Raw genomic sequence first — 20,835 nt, forward strand, 5'->3', positions numbered from 1 at the left:
CTTTTTGCAGTTGTGGTGTTTGTGTCAGTTGATCTCTTGATGTGCAGCGTGTTATAAATTCCTTTACACAATAGTTTACCATGCTTGCTTCTTCCGAAAGAGATTTATTTAGCCTACCGGCGGTGTATGATTTGATTTTTTGTGGTTTTTGCATTGCACCTGCTTTAAACTGTAGCGAGAAGGGCCGCCACGGCGCCACTTGGTGGAGCTAAAGAGCTTTCCAACCCGCTCAGATCTGTCTCCACCTCCACAGTCTCCTCCGTGATGCTGATGAGAGAGAGGACGCTAGTATTAAATAGCTTTAACCACGCCTCGCCCCCATTGAGAGACCAGTCCGTCAATGATGATGCGAGGCAGGCAAGGCGTGCGTGCATCGTAGGCTACAACCCTGTACCTTCTCCAGTCTCCACACCACGCCACACGAACGCACACGCACAGCCCAGCCGGAGCCGCTCGGAATATACTCCTATAATTGCAACTACCCGTCCTGTGTTCTGCACAGATTAAAAGCTGCATCCGAATTTGGTGTGAGAGCATTTTGAAGCCAAACCAACTCTTTAAAGTGATGCTTTGTTTGTTTGTTTTGTATTTCTCTCGTGTAATTTGATTGTATAGTCTCTCTCACTCTCTGACTCTCTCCCCAAAAATAACTGCTCTCTCTGCCAAATGCTTCGCCTGCCATTCAAAGAGGGAGATTGCATGTGGAGATAGCGTGCAGTTTTACTCTACGCGTATTTCGCCGGAAGGGGAAAACATTCATTGAGGTTTTGGGGAAATCTCCTTTATATATTTTGGAAGCGCAACCGATAATTTTTCCACAATGGCTGATGCGAACGCAGAATGCAACATAAAGGTGTTGTGTCGTTTTCGCCCACTGAACCAATCCGAAATCATCCGTGGAGATAAGTTCATCCCAACATTTCAAGGAGATGACACTGTCATCCTTGGGGTAAGTTGTCTTCCAATCTCTAATTCTAGTGCTAGCCAATGACTTACTATCATCATGACACAGGGTAATGGTGGGGCTACGCTTTTCAGCTACAAGTGCAAGGTGTCAAACACAGGCTATTTGTGAAGTATGGATGCTGTTACTGACCTAATGGACACATGCAGTAGCTATCAAACTTATGCTAAATCACAGATAGATACTGGGATTTGTGGAATAGGCATACATGAGCTCTTGTAAGGGAACTGGTTGGCATCTATATAGCCTACATATTACTGCCAGTAAAGAACAGCTGCCCAATCAAAATTAGTAATTTAACCATTAAAAGGCCACAACAATATTCAACAATAGCCTGTGTGGCAACTACTCCTGTTATGTTTAGAAAGGTGTTAGTCATGTATTGCGTATTTCTCATAATTAAAATGTCCTCTTCAATCATTGAACTCGATTTCCTCTTCAATCAGTGAACTCAAGCTTGAGCTTCAACAATGTAAATCTAATTATTCAAATGGACATTTCTCCATATTTTAAAAATGAATCAGATCTACGCACCCCCTGTGGTCTTGATTGTTTTTGGCTGCTTTTGCATGTCTTAAGCTGGTGCTTCTCAGTTCATCTTGACTTGCACACAATCTTTCTTTTCAGTTTTCTAATTAGGCACATAGGGTGATAATTAAACTACGCAAAGTCATGGGTTTCATCTTGGCTCTTTTGCATATCTCAGTATAAATTGAGTTGCAGGTTCAGGCTGGCTCTGACCGCTCTGGAGAAGGAAATAAGATGGTGCAAGCGGTGAAAGCGGGATGGTGAACAATGTGTTGGATTTACAGAATATATGAGATTGTGCATCTGATTGTGCCTTCTCACCCAGTCATATGATAGCATCAATGCTGATGGTCAGCCGGAAGAATATTCTAGCAGTCTAAATGCAAATATCATAATTGCAAAGTGTGTCTGTCCTGGCCAGTGGCCTCATCAGGTGCACAGACCCTTAATGAGAGTGATAATGAAGCTCAGAGAATTGTTTGAATAGATGGGTTTTGTATTGTCCTTTTTGGATTGCCAAGTAGCAAATAGCAATCGAAGAAAGGCTGGGGGTTGATGTAAACTATAAAGAATATTGACCAATTTGGCAGACGGATAGATACTTAAGCTGAGATAAACATTGTAATGTGAATGTGCAGCCTTCCAATTCACATCACAGCTTAATCACAGACCAGATGGATGAGGGACTAACGTTCAAAATGCAAATGTTGCTATATTTGCAAGCTGTGTCCGGGTCAAAAGTTACACAAACACAGACACACGCACAGACACACAGACACCCACACACACACACCACACACACACACACACACACACACACACACACACACACACACACACACACACACACACACACACACACACACACACACACACACACACACACACACACAGCACACACACAGCACACACACAGCACAAAGACAACAAAGAAATCCACACCCTTTGGGCCTGAGGGTTTTGATTTACTAATGATGGGGTAGTCAGCAGGAAATCTCTATTGTCTTTGACATCAGATGCATACTACACACACACACACGCACGCACGCACGCACGCACGCACGCACGCACGCACGCACACGCACGCACACACACACACACACACACACACACACACACACACACACACACACATATGTACACACACATGTACACACACACACACACACACACACACACACACACACACACACACACACACACACACACACACACACACACACACACACACACACACCGTGTTTCTTCCTGGATATTTTTTCAGATACCCAGTATAACATATTTCATGCTGTTTTGGGATTCAATTGGCAACACCCCCTTTGTTGTTCCTTTGGGTAATTCCTGTTGACTGTATGTAAAGGTAACCATATTTATACTAGTCATTCTATCTACACATAATTAGAGGGAGTCAAGAGACAATTATGTTTTGTTCCAATGGAAGTTGGAAGTATTCTTTTTAAATTTTTACAGTTTTGAGTTTTACTGCACTCCTCTACTCAAGTTGTTGACATGATGCGCTTCTCAGTGTATGTCAATATGTCTGTAAAATCACACCCGTGTGAACTGAGTGGTGGTTTACCCACCAACCCCCCCCCCTCCCCCTTCCCCCCCCTGTGTGTGTGTGTGTGTGTGTGTTGCAGTTGATGCACAGGCCAGGCTAGACTCAACAGCACCTCTCTGGTCACCCAGGGTACTCAGGCTACATACACCAGAGGCTACAGACACACACGGACGGACGGATACACACACGGCCACGCTATGGAGACGGTGTGACCACCGCTCAAAAAACGATGGAAGAGAGAACAGAACTCCAGAGAACAGAAATTAACAACTTACTCCTGCATTAAGTGATTTATTAGCATGTCAATATGTCTACCAGTAAGACTCCCTAATCGGAGATAAGCGACCGTCAGGTCGCAGCGTGATTTTAGGGCAAAATCTGTAGGAGCAGTGTCCAAAAATGTGTTTGAAAAAATCGGCCTGATAGTGGCGCTATATGGGACAGATCCATGTTGACATGAGTGTAGAGCAAGTGTGTACCGATTTGCGTGATTTTAGGGCAAAATTTGTAGGAGGAGTGTCCAAAAATGTGTTTGAAAAAGTCGGCCTGATGGTGGCGCTATATGGGACAGATCCATGTTGATGACATGAGTGTAGACATACTGTGTACCGATTTGCGTGATTTTAGGGCAAACATTGTTGGAGCAGTGTCCAAAAATGTGTTTTGCAAGAATCGGCCTCATGGTGGCGCTAGAAGAGGGCCATGTGAGAATTGATTGATTGATTGGAGGTTGTGTTTTGGCAGGCAAGGAGTGTGTGTGCAAAATTTGGCATGGATCGGGGCAACGGTTGCGGAGATATGAGCAGGGCAAAAGTGTGACGTGTGACGTGTGACTGACAGAAGGACAGCTGGTCGAGGTTTCGATAGTAACTGCGACCTGACGGTCGCAATAATGCATTGGCAATTTTACCTTTAACCAGCTAGAATAAATTAAAGCATACTTTACTTTTGCCAACAAGCAGTGGAAATGGAGCATGTTAAAATCAAAGTCATTACCTCATTCTGTGAAGTGGCATCAGATACCATGAAATGAGCAGAGGCAAACATATACAAAGGCATTGTGATATCATCTATACACACTTCTGCATGGTCCCTTTGTGTATCAGCAAAGAAAGGAAAGTGTGCTTCTTTGTAATTGCATTTCTATTCATGAACCCCTACCCACTCCTCTCAATTATGTGCAGCTGGAGCTTTTCCTATGTAAATATAATTGCTTTGGATTCTGGAAGGCATTGAAGTCTGCATATATGTAGTACTGTATAGTCTCAATGTATAATTTTCTTCCACAATATTTATCTAGACTCCATATAAAGATTGTGGAAGAACATTATACATTGATCTAGATTCTAGAGGCTGTGGAAAGTTTCTCCAGGAACTGGCACGTAAATATGTCTCCCCAGAGTCGTAACTTCTCAGAAGGCTGCGGCCATCAGATTAGATGCGGATTAAACACATCGGTCTGAATGGCAGGGGCCAAGTACCAGTACTGACAGTTGATGAAAACAATTCACATCACAGCAGTGCTGATAGTCAGCAGATGTACATGGTTGAGATACGTAGGCTCCCTTCGGGACTTGTAAAAGCGACAGTGACAATGTTTTGGGTGACTGAATGATTGGTTTGTCCCACCTGGGTGGCAGCATGACGGGCAGTGGTCTTGGCAGCGAATCTCTGCACCTCAGACAGAATCGTTGAGTCCTGTCAGATGTAAGATTGTCTGATGATTCAAGTCAAGAGTGACAAGACCTAGACACTGCATGTATCTTGCACTAGTCCATAGCTTGCATTTTACTGCAATTTTCTTCTTTTGTGTGTTGTCAGAAGTCCAGCTCAACATCATTTAGCCCTCCTCTCTGGTCCTATTTTGAAGAGGCCATCTTCTGATGGTGGCCTATATAGGGGGTAGGGAGTAATTATGTTTGGCACTGGCAGTGTTCGGCTCACCGAAACTATAAAAATGGTACCCATGGCATTGCTTCCATGCAGAGCTGTCTAGAGAAGATGGTATGTCTGTAAAACACCTTTTTAACATATCTTTTATGTTCTTCATTTCATGAAATATATAACTTTCATCATCATCATCATCTTATAATTATGGAACTTGTCGATGGTGGTTAGATCGGGCTGAGACATAGTCCAAATGTGGAATCATAGATACGTCATAAGATGACTGATGTCATAGACTGGCTACATGTCACAAGTCAGATCCATATGAAGCTGCACCATTTTTAAAACTCTTTATTTGTTTTTTGTTTTGTCGTCTCCTGAAGCACTTTCAGGGCATGATAAAACGCACCATGACATGACTTGAGCAGTTTATAGCAAATCATACATTATGCCATTATGTTGTGACATGAAATTGCAAGTAATGCATTTTTTCCTTTGATTTCACGTGTCTGTCTTTCATCTTATGTAAATGTCCACCTACAGTAGTGCCCTGTAGGGGTTTGTTTGTCACATGCCACAACGTGCCAGTAATAACCGTGCTCAGCCTGAGCTACACCCTGAGGCATGCCCTCTGTGTTTTATTCATGGTGATGGGACACAGCTGTCTTTCCACTATTTCACTGTCTAGAGGATAATGCACCATTGGTGGGGCCAGATTGTCCCTGCTAATCCTGTGGCTTGCAAAAATATAATAGAAGTGCCACAATGAATCACACTTTATTGGACTTGGTGTTATGAATAAATAAATAAAAAACAGTGGCCGCTGTAAAGATAGCTAGACGTGGCATTTTTAATTCATGCTCTTGGGGAAATGCACCATACTGTATATCATGGGTCACATGTGCTGTACACAAGGAAGAGGGAACAGGAGGTGGGATCATCTACATGCATCTCTATGCATTATGTAAAGTGTCAGCACATGATTGTAAGTCATGATCAGAAAGCACTATGAAATAATCAGCTTTTGAATGGCATTAATATTTATGTGACAATCTGAGACCTGTGGCTATACTGTACAGTACGCAGTAAAATCCTCAGTGTTCATTTATCCATTTATAGCTCAGAAAGTATACAAATGTGACATTTGTATGTACTGTACATCTCAGAGCTAAATTAACATTGAGGATTTCGCTGTGTGGCGGATGTTTTCCTGCCTCTTATACAGTATGTTCTCAGTACCACTGCAAGAGATGAAAGAGCCTCACTCACAGCAACACTATAGGGGATAAACTGGCATTTGAGCTTTCTGTGTTCAAGCCTAAGGCTCAAGGTTTCTTTCTCTTACATCTTGTATATTGGTATATATATACTGTAAGAGTACATTTGGTTTGGGTCATTACGGCAAACTCTCATAATAATGTTAGGCTTCATGCTTGAGGTGATGTGTGCAAAGTGGTGTTTGCTAAATAGATGTCTTGGGCATAGATCTTTATTGATCCTGTGGGGAATGGGTGTCATAGCAGCACTGCAGTAGGCATGGCCTGGCCATCTGCACTTGGATTGGCCAGGTTAGCATAATGAATGAACCATTAGCAAGGGCTGACACTAAGGTCTCGGGCAAGTACATGTCAACATCATGGTCCCAAAGGTCATGCCCGCTTGCCTGAAAAGTAAAGGTTACATACAAGCGATAAATGCCAAGTGGCGACAGTCACTTTGAAAGTCTGAATGAGCAGCACAACTGCTACTTGTAAAACGGTAGCATTATTTGTTCTTTCATGAATAACCAATATTTACAACATACAGTAAGGTGGTTGCTTCCCCATTCAAACTTGCCTGTCGGGCAGCCTGAAATTAAACTCCACTTCCGAAAGTTTTATTTACGGTACCTGCCACAGGCAGTCAAGCAACCATTAGTGTCAACCCCTGATACCATATATAAATATAGGCATAAGTATTTATCTATCACCAGACCAGTAGTATGGGTATATACAGGACAAGCAGAGCTTTCTGATCAGCGCGTGAGTGCACGCACGCATGCACGCGCACGCACGCACACACTTTGAGTAAGCTCTGATCTGACACCACATACAGTACAACCTCTCTCCCTCGACCTCCCTGTTCCTTTCTCTCCTTCTCTCCCTCTCAACTGTGATTTGCACCGATCACAACCGTTGCCATTGCCAGACAATGGCGATGTGTGCACAGCGATTTGTGCTGACATCAATCATTGTCTAACAGCACCGATTTGTGATGTTGGTTTGATTGATTGGTTTGTTAATTAATTAATTAATTCATTCATTCATTCATTCATGAATTCATTAATTCATTCTCTGACATCTTTATTGACAAAATACATGCATAGTTGCATACATATTATTTGTTTGTACATATCTGTTAAAAGATGCTCAGGAGCTTATTCCCATTGCCGTCCTTTGAATGTGTGTGTGTGTGTGTGTGTGTGTGTGTGTGTGTGTGTGTGTGTGTGTGTGTGCGTGCGTGCGTGCGTGCGTGCGTGCGTGCGTGCTTGAGTGTGTGTAAACTGAGTGCCAAGTGTTTGGGGCAGCATCTGTAGCATCCTGTTGCACACGTTCAAGGACCTGAGCCGCCTCAGAAAGAACAGATTGCTCTGTTCCTTCCTGTAGAGTGTCCACTTCAGTTTGCACTCCCAGGAACTTGTACAGGGATTCCATCAGATCAATTCTTTCTCGGCGCACCGCTGACACTGAATTGGTTACCGCTGAGACTAAACGTCAGACAAATATACCACAATGGCACAACAACCCTTCACATTTCCTATACCCTTACAGGAGAGCTTTCAGCCCTAGCGTGCACTAGAGCTGAAAGATTATTATCAGTACATACTGTAAGATAAGAACAAGCAAGATATTAGCCCCATATAGAACCTCACCCGTCGCTGCGTCCTGTTGTGCTCCGAGATGAGGTCCTAGAAACATGGCCGCTGGAATCGGGCGACAGCCTCCACATCACAGTTGGGAAACACACAAAACGAAATTTTGTCTAAAAAGTAACGGCAGTTCCGAGCTCCCAGACTGTGAAAACCTCACCTCGGTACATAAAACATGAACTGCGGCATGAAACAACCCCTTAAAATCGCTAGTTTTGTCAGCCGGTAATGTTTACAAGCCTGGAAGTTGCAGCCGGAATGGCAGCATTAGCACCCTCTCTGGTCGAATGTCTGTTCGAATGCAGCGACGGTTGGGGCTACGTTCGTGATATGGACAGTATCCCACACTCTTCCTCTCGCATGTACAGATAAAGCTAGCCAATTACAATATCCCTTCACAATCCAAGTGTATTTAACCCATTTACTGCCTCATGCCAATAATCCAGAAAATGTAATATGCTTAAATCGCTATAAAACATTTAAAAGTATAATCGCTGTTTATCGCTGAGCGATCTCTAATCACCTGCAAAAAAGTGCTTCCGGTCTCTTTTTCAGTCTCCGCCGGATATGGTTTCCGTATCCGGTCGGGAGCGGAAACGCTAGGTATCATGTAAACACTGCTAGACGGAGCACAGTGATGGAAGCGTCTTTTTTCAATGGGATGTTTGAAAGCTGTGATCAGTGTAAACACGCCTGGTGCATGATCCGTGTACCTTCCCCGAAAACGTTAATATTAAGTCCATATATGTATATGGATATATAATAAAGGATAAAATAAATAAAATATCCATATACAGTATGGGCATTCCCAGATGATGCCCTGTTAGGGTACCCCTTATGCCCATATATGGAGATCCCCAGGCATCAAACCCAGGCCCTGACTTGCCAAGGCCCTGCTTGGCTTTACTAATTAACATACGTTTTATGCCCATATATGGCGATCCCTGTCCCAATGTCATCAATATTAAGGACATATCTGGGAATGCCCATATTTGTTAATGGGCATGTTTTGACATAACATTGTTGACTATCATGCAGGGGTCTCCATATATGGGTAGCTGGTCCGATATACATCACTGGCCAGATGGCCAAGATTCGGCGCAACCTAGCCCGCCCTGAGGCGTCTTACCAGTAGCAGTAACTTAGTTAATAGCTTGTTTCAAGTTCAATTCAGTCAACTCCCCTTGCATGTCACACGGCAAGGAATGAAGTAAGACTTTGTAAGTCATAACACTTTGACTTCAAAGAATCAAAACAAGTCAATTCCAGATATAGCAGTTTTTTTTGAAGAATGTTTAGTTTTCAATGTTCCTAGACTTAACAAGCGTGAACCCATAGTGATATCCTATCGCTATTGAGATGTTTGACAAATATTGAGGACATTTTGTTCATATCATGCACAGCGCCACGCATGTGCTCCCGCCCCCTCCGGTACTTAGCATCTAGACTACGTTTATACTGTAGATGTCCACTATCTCCACCTGAACCCATTGGGTAGTGAAGGAGGTTGGGGCCTCTTCTTGCTTCATCTGTAGTCAACCACTAGCTCCTTGGTCTTGCTTGTGTTCAGCTCAATGCGGCTCTAATACTCCTCCATGTTATCATCCATGATGCACTGACAACAGAGGTGTAATCGCACAACCTCTGTAGTTGGCACGTTCCAGAGCTGAAATGGAAGTCACAGGGTGAACAAGAAGGGTGACAGCACAATATCTTATGGAGTTCCAGTGTTTCTCACCAGCTCATGCAACAGAAGTGTGATGTACTGATGTCTGCCAGTCAGGTAGTCCATTATCCAGGCAACGTTTTCGTTTTGACCCCATATGGGTCTTCGTCAGGCATGGTGCCTGACGAAAGACCCATATGGGGTTTCCTGACGAAAGACCCATATGGGGTTGAAACGTTGCCAATAAACTATACCTACGAGGAGCTAAAGACGGTGTGCGCCCTGTGCGGGCCTCTTCCTTTTTTGCTCTGTACGTATTTTTGCTCAGCACCCAGAGAATTTCCATTATCCAGGCCACCAGGCTGTGGTCCACCTGCATCACTGAGAGCTTCTCGGCCAATATGATGAATGATGGATGATGAGTTCATGCTCGTGGGTTATCGGTTCTATTGACCACTTATACCATAAATGCTATATTTGACCGGGCTCCCCCAGGGCTCTATCCAACTCCTTTTTTCAATCTACAGATTCAACACTAAATGTCTTTGCCGAAAAATAGTCGATCACAACCTGTCGTGAGCTTTTAGATCGGCTATTTCCGCAGAATGTTCGCCTATTATAACATGCCCTGAAGGCCTGAATAGGTAAATGGTGCATTTATATAGCGCTTTTATCCAAAGCGCTTTACAGAGATTGTGCATTACATTCACCCATTCACGCACACATTCATACACCGGTGGCGGAGGAAACCATGCAAGGCACGAACCAGCTCACCGGGAGCAATGTGGGGTTCAGAGTCTTGCCCAAGGACCCTTCGACATTAACTCAGGGGGAGCCCGGATTCAAACTGGGAACCCTTCGGGAACCCTTCGTGCCCTAATAACGGTTTCTCTACCCCTGAGCTATGCCGCCCCAATAGGGACACAGTGTTTAAAGCTGGGTCCTGAAGCGAGACCTGATCTACTCTTGGTCCTGTATTTAAAATCCTAGTAATATTAAAATGTCTTTTCATGTCGAGAATGACAGATGGGGAGGTCCACTTTCCTTCAATGAAATGGGTAAAAAACCCTCCACCTGTGTTAGTCAGGCCAATGGAAACACGGCCGTTAAGGAGCTATTGATTCTCTATTTTCTGCCGACCGTTTATAATTGCATGGATTGCCTGTCCTTGGCTACTGTTCCCTTGTGTGCTTACAACAGTCTAATTTAGAAACTCCACAGCACTCAAGGCCACAGCACTCACATTTATGGAAGAACCCTTTGCTTTAAAAGAATGGAACAATTCAACAATTTTGTCTTCAGGGAGAGATGCAAGGTGTGTCAGTGTGTGTGTGTGTGTGTGTGTGTGTGTGTGTGTGTGTGTGTGTGTGTGTGTGTGCACGCGTGTGTGCACGCATGTGTGCACGCATGTGTGCGGCGTGCCCCATTCTGACACTGGAGTGTTCAAGGACATGCGTTCCACACAAAAGCTAAAGCTAGAGCTTCTCTGATGGCCATTGCTCTTTCTTGGTTCTGGAAGTCGATTTATTATTCCCATGGTAAACCTCAAGTATAGTGGGATCACTGGATATGTGAACTGACATCATACATCGAGTGGGCAGGTCATGTTACTGAAAGTGGGTTCATTATTTATCAATGGCCACTTACCTAAAGGAGCACGTCACCCTTTTACAACCCTCGTATAGCTGGTCCTCATTAATGCTCATTAGAAGATGGCACCCTTTCTGTCAACTCGGAGGTGGGAGCTCTGAACACTTCACACGCCTGCCTACACATAATATCATCTATGGGGATTCCTAGCTAATATAACCCACAGCCTTTCTCTTCCTGGCCAGTAAGCACGCTGAATTAGATGTTCTTGCATCAATACAATGATAATGTAGGCAGGTATATAATGTCCACAGCCCTTGTCTGAGACAGACAGTGAGCGAATAGGCTACACACAGAAATTATCTTATAATGAGCATTAGTGAGGAGGACCATTTATATGAAGATAAGATTGGGTGAATTGCTCCTTTAAACCAAATTGATCTGACAGCACAGTGGTGTTGATTCACTTGATTGTCGACCATAACAGATTTCCAAGCTATTCTTACCTATCTATTTTATTGTTGTTGTTGACTTGGTACCGTATGTGGACTTCACGTCAGCTATACAATTACAATACTTAGTGGTTCTCAAACCTTTTAATTTCAAGGACCACCATAACTCTGAGATTGTACAAATGGGTCCATTTGGTTCCATTTGAACACGCTCAGAGTTACAGACCTGTAAGGGTCCATAATGTGTATTTTGTCATTTGCAGACCCCCTTGAAAACGATATTCCTAATAAAGAATTTCAGACATAAGTAACCCAGAGGGTCCCAGGACAACACTTTGAGAAATTCATGAAAATTATAATGAAGGCCAAAATGATACAGTACCGGTATATATTTAGAATAATAGGAATCGGACCGTTACAGTAAGAGGGAATCGCAAAAATCCTAAAAGATTCCAACCGTAGTGACAGTGATGAATTAGGCTTTACTGTAGCTTGGTGTTGCTCAGTCATGTCTGCTAGAACAGCAGCTTGCCTGTGGTCATGCTCAGCTTAACAGTTGATTCTCTGTTTTTCTCCTGGTGCTTCTTGCATATGAGCCGAGCTGGCAAGCAGGGGAACAGTGAACATCTGGTGTTCTGGCAAACCATTGACAGTGCATGGCTGAATCCTTGTAAACGGCTGTACTTAATATATATATAAATATATAAGTTTAAATATTTAGTAGTAGTTCTGTAAAACCTGTTTCACTTGGCAGGTGTTTCTTCTGTGAGGCTTCTCTGTCTACCGGTATACCACTTTTTACCTGGAATAGGTAAATACTGTAATACGAAGAGAAAACCCAGACACAACATGTCCATGAATCTCTTGATTCCTTTGCAGCAGAGCACACAAACTATCCGATTAGACAGTGTAATGGTTCTGCAGCGCCGTGTCGAGGGCCACACTAATTTCTCCTGTCACTGTGCCATCCCTGTCAGAGCAGATGCAATTTCAACAGCTCTCTCGAGAGAAAGGGGCAAACCTTGTCCTCTCTCTCTCACCCTCAGTAGGCCCTTCACATTGTTTTTTCCCTGTCTAATGGTATTTTATGGTGTAATGATTCCGCAGCTCGTTTTTCCATGACTCAGCAGCAATTTAGGAAGATGAACAGAAAGTAAAGTAGTCCAGGTTCATCTCCCATCTAATTAAGTCAAGAAGCGACTTCTAGGAGGTATAAATAACTGCACTGGGAGGAAGGGCCAACTGCTGCTCAAAATCCTAAGTATAATGGAATCAAATCTTATAAGATGTCCCGTTATTCCTATACAAGGCCAGATAGTCAGGAGTTTTCAAAATGGGAACGACTTAATGAGATCTATTCATTAACTAAGAGCAAAATCAATATTGTACCTCAGTGCTGCTTTAGACATGCAGAAGGTAGACAATTTATGTCACCAAATTCACTCTCCCACTCTCTGTAACAGCTTATATGCTCACATGCTTCTTATCTCTCCCCTATATTCATATTACATAATCCGGTGGACAGTGTCTGGACTGCATGTGAAAACAGCCTTTGACACCATTTTGGCTCTGACAAGCACACTCAGCAGCAACTTAGCTGCTATTTATTATTTATCTAGTATTTATTTTTAGTCAGCGTGAGCGCACGTCGCACGCGCGTGTGTGTATGTGTGCCAGGCCTAGATAAGACTGCATCGATTCCTCAAGACGTTTCTGCCAATTTCTCTGCTTTTATGCTAGACGGGGGAGCTGCGACTTAGCAGACATCCAAAATGCTCTGAGGATGGAGCTTCGCGGAGCATCCTCTCCTCATTAACGAGGGCCTCTGCCCAGGATGTAGCCGGCTTGCGGCCTGCTTCCTCCGTCTGCCTGCCCGCCTGTGGCATTCACATGCTCACACACGTGCGTTGGCACACCAAGACCCTCCAGCATATTGGTTCTACACTACAGTGTATTAGCCTGGTGATGAGATAGCGTGGAATCCTGAGGAGAAGGAAAATCCATGGAAGCAGCCTTTTCCCTCTGCATAACCAGGCCTCACTCACTCCATTAATCACGGCCCAGTTTATCGAACTGACACAGGAGAACACTGACATCTACACTAGGACATTGGCTTTCAGTGTTTTCTCGGAGGACTCGCATTGGCAATGACATTTTTCACGTGGCCTCCAGAATGTAACCAATTAATCGCATTTAGCAATATACTTTGTCATGGGACAAAGTATATAAGTTTAGCTATTTTGTGATATTTTCAAAAGATAGTGTATATAATATAATGCAAAAATATATTTCAAAGAGGTGAAATTAACTCCCATTGCGCTGGCTGGGACCATGCTGATTATTGTTTCTTACCAGTACCAACAACAAAGCTGCATGCTATACTACAGGTATAACTGGTATTAATCCCAGAAGAACGAATCTGTGAATCTCTTTCCAACTTCAAATCCCCAGGCATTCACAGTCAAACTGTTTTATTTTATATAGTGGAAACGCAGTCTATGGTCTGCTATTTTTGCCAAATGTTTGCTATAGATGTGGTAAACCTTAGAGTCAAAACATTCAAACCCAATGTGACATATTTCACTGACGCTGATGCTGCATTGATGGCTCCCTGAAATAAATATTCGTATCACTGTAGCCATAATCCCCCTGTGATTTTCTGCTCATTTCTCTTACCATTTCATCTGTCAATCCCTTTGCTGCTAATTAAATTGCCTTCCATAACAAAGTCTCCATAACATTTATATTTTCTTATGCCCCTTTATTATCCAAATTGGCTGGCTACATCATTCTGTCATTTGCTGCAGCTGACTTACTGAGCAAATCCCTTAAACCATGTTTATATTCGAAGCAAATGTTAATCGTTGCACGACACTCATTCTCGTTCTGCTTCATACCGGTATACCAATTCTCCAAGACCCAAGTGGATTTTATAATATCCAACAGTACAGTCATGTTGCCTAGAAATGTATGCTTATTCTGAATCCGTGTTTTTTTGTTCCATTCTACCGTTTTGTTTTGTCTGACTGATCATTCATTCTTGCCATAAAGTGGTCGTTAACAAGGCTCACACTAATGATGTGGTACATCTCATTATGCAGTATGTTGGCTAGGCAAGTGTCCTCCGACTCCCATGCCTTTGAGGATTTGTGACAATGACAGAGCTTAAAGTCTTGTTTAATTGGGGCTGTGTACCAAATAAGCACAGTCATTATGATGCGTTGAAGAATTATAAATGTCAGCCCGCACTATTCACTCAGCGTTAGTTCTAATCTCCCCTTGGTTGGGTGCCCGCTGGCCTACTGGTTACGCATTGCCACATAGGCATGGATGCCTGGCGGCATTGCCGGTTCGATTCCCGATCCGGATGACCTTTGCCGCGTGTCACTCCCCGTCTCTCCCCCCATTTCCTGTCAGTCTACTGTCCTGTCAATAAAGGCATAAAAGCCCCCCCCAAAAAAACTAATCTGGTTAAAGGGCTTTGTTTTAACCGCTGTGTTAGCTCTTGGTTAAAACAGTGAGCTGCTAACAAGAAGCATTCCAAAAAAGCCAATTATAGGCTCCACAGTGAGGTTGGCAGTAAATGGAGAAGTTGCAAAGCACATTAATTTAATTGATCTGTAACTTCATGACTATGTCATAATCCCATCACACTTTTACTCATTTTAATTACTTTGCACGTACCGTAGCACAGACTGGGAGCACAGTTTGGGAGAAGGCTATCAATTAAGTGAAAATGGTTCCGTCCTGCTGCTTTCTGGGCTGTGAAGGAAAAGATGGCGGTTGGTCACGTTTCACTGACTGGCCTTTTCCCTTTTGTAGCTATTTTGGAATGCTTGTTAGCAGCAAGAGGCCAGAAATGGGAGTTAGGCAATCCTACCGACAGCTGACTCTGGCCAATAGAATACAGTATTCTGTGTACAGGACCATAAACAACAGGTACCAGGTAAATACTGCAGGTCCCACAGGGGCCGTACTTGGCCCCCTATTTTTGAACTCCTGTACTAAATCTCTTTGCTGAAAATATAGCAGATCTACAGGCTCACAATACTCTGCTTGTGGATGAGCTATATTAAGTGTCTGGTCACTTATTTTTGCTGAATGTTTGCTTATTATGACATGGTAGCCAGTGTAGTACTATGTATAAGGGGTAGATTTCAATATCGGTGGTATTATTAACAGTCAAAATGAAATTGATAGCACCAGACGCCATTTCACCCACTCATAATCAGTCAAGCTTGATACAAAACCATAAGCCTCCTTTGATGAAAGGAATGCTTTTTTTCCCTATCAACTTTTGAATAAACACAAGCTTAATTTGTTAACCTTTAACTTTAAGTTACATGAAATAATACATGATATGCCATGAGCAGCTTGAATTGATCGTATTCAAAGGTTGATCCTGAGTTACCCCTGTGGTCGTGTTGTGTCAAGGGCCCAATGATGAACGTTGGATCGCCTGTCCTGGCGACGTAGTGGAGTACAGGCAAGACTGTGATCCAGACAGAAGAGTCAGGAACGACGTCTTATGGCAGTTGCACAACACAGTCTTTTGAATACTAAATTCACGCTTAATGAGCGTGTGATGGGCGTAGTTGTGATTCAGGATAGGCTGTGATCTGGAACGGTAGATTTGCAAGATCAGTATCAACACATCAGTGGCAGTTGCACAGCACCTTTCTTTGAATACTAGATTCACGCTGGGTTTTTGTGTTGTTGAAGTTATCAATTTGTCATTGGCAACCTGGGCAAACCTTGTCTTTTCGTCTCATAAAAGGCGCCTTGGACTTGGAGTGCAGGCAGGACAGCAGTCTGCCCAGGTCAGAGCAGGTCACTTGAGCTGGCCTCTGTGGAAGGGCCAGCAGGCGAGACGTTGGATGGAAGAGAGCTACAGACTTTCAAGGGTTGACCAGCATGCAGCATTGAGTCAGAGTGGTCAAGCAGGCATGAGAGCAGTTGTTGCCGTAGCGTTGAATGGACAACGCTTGGTGCCTGGAAGCACCGCAAGCTAGTGGTTCAGAGAATGATAGAGACCACTACGCGTTGCACCCTCCCGTCCCCCTGCCTCCCCGTTCCAAGCATTTGCAATAAAGCCATCGGCTTGTTTCCATTGCAGTCCTTTCACATGTATATGAATTTCTTTAGTTACATGTACTTAGGCTACTTTATCAGCTGAAGCTCTATATTCAGCATTATGAAAATGTTTCCAATTGTTTCCGTTGCGGTACTTTCACATGTAGGCCTATATTAATTTCTATAGTTAAATGTACTTACTTTATCAGCCGAAGCTCTTATTCAATTATGAAAAGTATCTCTCTTCAACAAACGGAGACAGTGACGCTTTTAATTAGGTCCTACGTGTAACTTTTTAGTGTTTTTGCCGAAGCTACCGTATGTAATTAAGCATCATAACGATGTTTTTCTCGTCTGCCTTGACAGTACCATTTCAGTATTATTTTCATTCCATTTCCATTTATTTATCTATTTTTGTGAGTGTCTTGTCATTTATTTTTTCAAAGACAAGCGCCTCTTTTTGTGCTTGTTTGTGAGCGTTGCGTTATTTTCTTTCCATTTCCATTCTCCGTCGCCTGTCATTCCTTCATTTTCTTCTCTATCCAAACTCCCCATCCTTCTCCATTCTTAAACTAATCCCCCACCCACCTTCAAAATTAACCCCCCCCCCCCTAATCCCACAAATGACTTCACCTATAGGGTGAGTAACATGTACTGTAGACATGACCACAATCTCCCCCCTATAAATCACTCTAACAGGATTTTGGTTAAAAAAAAAACACGTTTGCAATATTGGATACGACTCACATGTCCATAGACCCTACAAACAATATCTATCCCCTGAGCCAAAGGGGGTCGAAGCAACCTCTGACCCCAGTGACATGTAAAATTAAGACATCAGTTTGTGACAGACGGTGACTCACAGGAGGTCATCCAGTACTGTAAGTGTGGAGTGCTTTTATATCAACTATTAATTACTACACTAGGATTCATTTGTTTAAGAGTATATTGTTTTCTGTGACTATTGAAATTATGCCCAACAAATGACCAATAACAGCGAAGTGTATACTATTGTTTCCATGATTATTTCGGGTATAGGAGAGCACACATGCACGGTCTGCAGCAAACAACTACTTAGCCTAGCTACTATCAAGTAGGGTTGCAACCGTAAACTGTATGATTAATGTTTGTTTTCTATAATTGAATAAATCAATTAGTGTGAGTCAGGAGCACTCAAAGTAGATTAACCATTTATTGCAACAAATGGAATACAAACTTGGTGTTAAAGGGCTCCGCCCTTACAGAGCATGAACTCTGATTGGAGTATGACAATGTGATGTAATGACCAGCAGAGCTGTGAATGAGGAATAGGAAAAGGAGCTGACTGACAGCTGATTACAGCTGAGGCGGACAAGACTCTTGTGTCCTGCATTAACTAACGCTAAAGCTTCATATTGTGCAAAAATAGTGAAGGTGTGTTGTCAGAGGTTTTTTTAAATGTTTTAAAAATGTTTGTACATGACATTGTACAAAACAGGGAAGCCGTTTGAAAGCTGTGAACTGTTGAAGCCCTATTGGACCATTTATATTCCTGAATTCAGCCAGTCGCAAGATCAATAAATGTATTCAAATTGATTCTGATCTTTTTTTTTATAATACATTAAATAGATTAGTTTGATTGACTGCTGCAGTCTTACTGTCAACTGTGCCTCATTATACCCCAGGCTCTCTTCGTAGGCAGATTGATTCATGGTGATATGTTTAATGTCGTTGTTGTAAAATGCCATCAGATTTGACATTTGCTAGTTAGTCTATCAGAGAGGGCTAAATTAAGTGGGGTCGTTGGTTGGTTGCTATAGGCAACAAACTATTGTATTTGGCCTGTGAATATTTTACCAGCAAAGTGAACGTTTTGCAAACTTTTTGATTGATGTTATCCCGGGGGGGGGGGGGGGGGGGGGGGGGGACGCGAGGGAACGGCATCCCCTCACTTCTAAAACTAGGATTTGGGTTTTGGTCAATTGATTTAGTTTGTTTTCATATTACATTGACACAAAGCTGTCACGCAACCTGCAGATATAAAGAGCTAGATGCCTCGTTCGCCTCTGCAGTTAATTGGAGCGATGTGCAAAGGTTCTAGTCCGGACTTCCTGGAAAAACTAAGGGAACGCTGTCAGTCAAAGTGACTACTGGCCAATCACAGCGTGTCTTTTCCGGGACTTATCCAAGGACCACAATTCAATTCAACAGAGCCAGTTCCGATGTTGCGCTGCTCAGCTGTTCTTACAGGCTGCATACGTAAAGACCAGTCCACACCTGCCTCTGATTGGCTTACCGACTTCCATATGTGTGACGCACGCGGAAGCAATGAACACGGAAGCGATGAAGATTCCCTTAGTTGCTCAATGCATACGCCCCCTAGCCGAAGGAGGCGTCTACCTTTCTATGTCTATGACGCAACCTGCAGTGGACAAGGCGAGACAGATCCCGATCACCCTGACAACCAACAACAACCAATAAAATGCGAACTCTGCTGACTGTCCCTTCAGGCTATAGGATCTATCTCTAAAACTAGAGTCAGGCTGTGCGCACTACAAAACAAGTCCATGTACAAAGTTGTAAGAGGAATCCTCTCATTTTACTACTTGATGATCTTGTCAGTGTCATAGCCAGGTGTAAGTAAATTATATTTTTCTCTGGTCAAACTGTTCAGCAATTCATTCATTCTGCAGCAGTTTACTTTTAGTGAACAAGAACATGCTATTCTACAGTCTTAGACTGTTAGTAGTAGAGTTGCAGCTTAATTCCATACATTAATTGCATTTATTAGATACATAACACAACCACAGAAAATGTTTTCATATCGTCTGCCTGTTTTTATAGTGTGTGCAGTGTGCCACTGTGTGCATGGCTGCGTGTCTATTCGTGTTGCGCACACACACGTGAATGCGCGTGGATGCACATGCATGTGCGCACGCACGTGCATTATGAGGTGTCCCCCCACTTATAAAAGTAGCACTACACTTGCAATTTCCCAGAATTGCACCTTTCTCGTTTTTGCATTGATTTCAAAGCAATGGAACATGGAGGGAAGTTTTCCCCTGCTGTTCATGAGATAGAACTAGGACGGGACCTCCAGCTCCGCCTCCTGTCTTTTCATCAGTGCCACAGTTAAAAGCTGTACAAGCATGGCTGGAGGACTCACTACCGTCCTATACATCTTCCCCTTCTCTCTTGCTGGTACCCTTCTGTCACAAATAACCCCTGACACGTCCGTCCGTCCGTCCGTCCGTCCGTCCGTCCCTCCATCCTGCCTGCACTCTCCTCTTCACCTCTCTTCCAGACTTTACTTTGATAGTTGACCCCATTCCATGTACTGCTTTGTGGCACAATTGTTCAGTGAAGCTCAGCCAATCAGTTAAGCTGACGTGTCGGGTAAGGCAATGGCTTAGCTGCACAAACGTGGCGTGGCGCCCTACAGTTTGGGTTTGCCAATCTCCAATTTGTGATTGCCAATCTCCAATTTGTGATTCTTATGTTTTACGTTTTTCATGCAGTTAAGTGAAAACATGATGGTGTCCTTTTAAGTGTCAATTTTAGAGTGAAAAATCTGGCGCACACAAATTAAATATCCATTGCTTTATTAAAGTGCAAGGACTAAGGATGTGTCTTTGATTCATCAGTGTCCAAGTGTAATGGCATTTTCTTGCTATTTCAGAGGCTGCAGACTGAGCAGAAAAACACACCCGTGTGAACTGAGCGGTGGTTCCCACCCCCCCCCCCCCCCCCCCCCCCTTCCCCCCTGTGTGTGTGTGTGTGTGTGTGTGTGTGTGTGTGTGTGTGCGCGCGTGTGTGTGTGTGTGTGTGTGTGTGCCTGGTCTGGCCTGGCCTGAACAACAGCGTCCCTCCCTTAACATGTGTGGTCAGAAAAGGTTACTGCAGGCTACAGACAGACAGACAGACAGACAGACAGACACGCAGACAGACAGACAGACAGACCCACACACACGGCCACGTATAGGAGCGTTGTGACCACCGCTCAAAAACATGCACTGTCCTCACAATCTTGCATCTAGCCTGCACGAACCCTGACTGGTGGCTGAGTTATAGACAGATCCAGTTGAAAGTGGGTCGGCTGTCGGCGAGTAAGAGCAGATAGTACTTTTTAGACCACAAGTCATTTGATATTCCCTTTGAGATAGGAAAAAGCAACCAGCTGCGGGCTTTGATTAGCTGAGGCTGCAATCAATGCTGTCTCCAACCATG

The 20,835-nt window shown here is 43.5% G+C and overlaps 1 protein-coding gene across 1 annotated transcript in view; it reads left to right on the plus strand.

The window, feature by feature from the left end:
- Positions 1-820: 820 nt before the first annotated feature.
- kif5ab (kinesin family member 5A, b) overlaps positions 821-20,835 on the plus strand; it is a gene marked incomplete at both ends in the record, with an annotated part of 141,425 nt that continues 121,410 nt past the window's right edge. The window contains one exon of the mRNA XM_080728227.1: positions 821-949. Coding sequence (XP_080584353.1) covers positions 821-949 — 129 coding nt within the window. The remainder of the gene's footprint in view (positions 950-20,835) is intronic.

This window comes from Nannobrachium achirus, assembly GCF_963921795.1.
Source record: "Nannobrachium achirus genome assembly, chromosome: 6".
Classification (NCBI taxonomy): Eukaryota; Metazoa; Chordata; class Actinopteri; order Myctophiformes; family Myctophidae; genus Nannobrachium; species Nannobrachium achirus.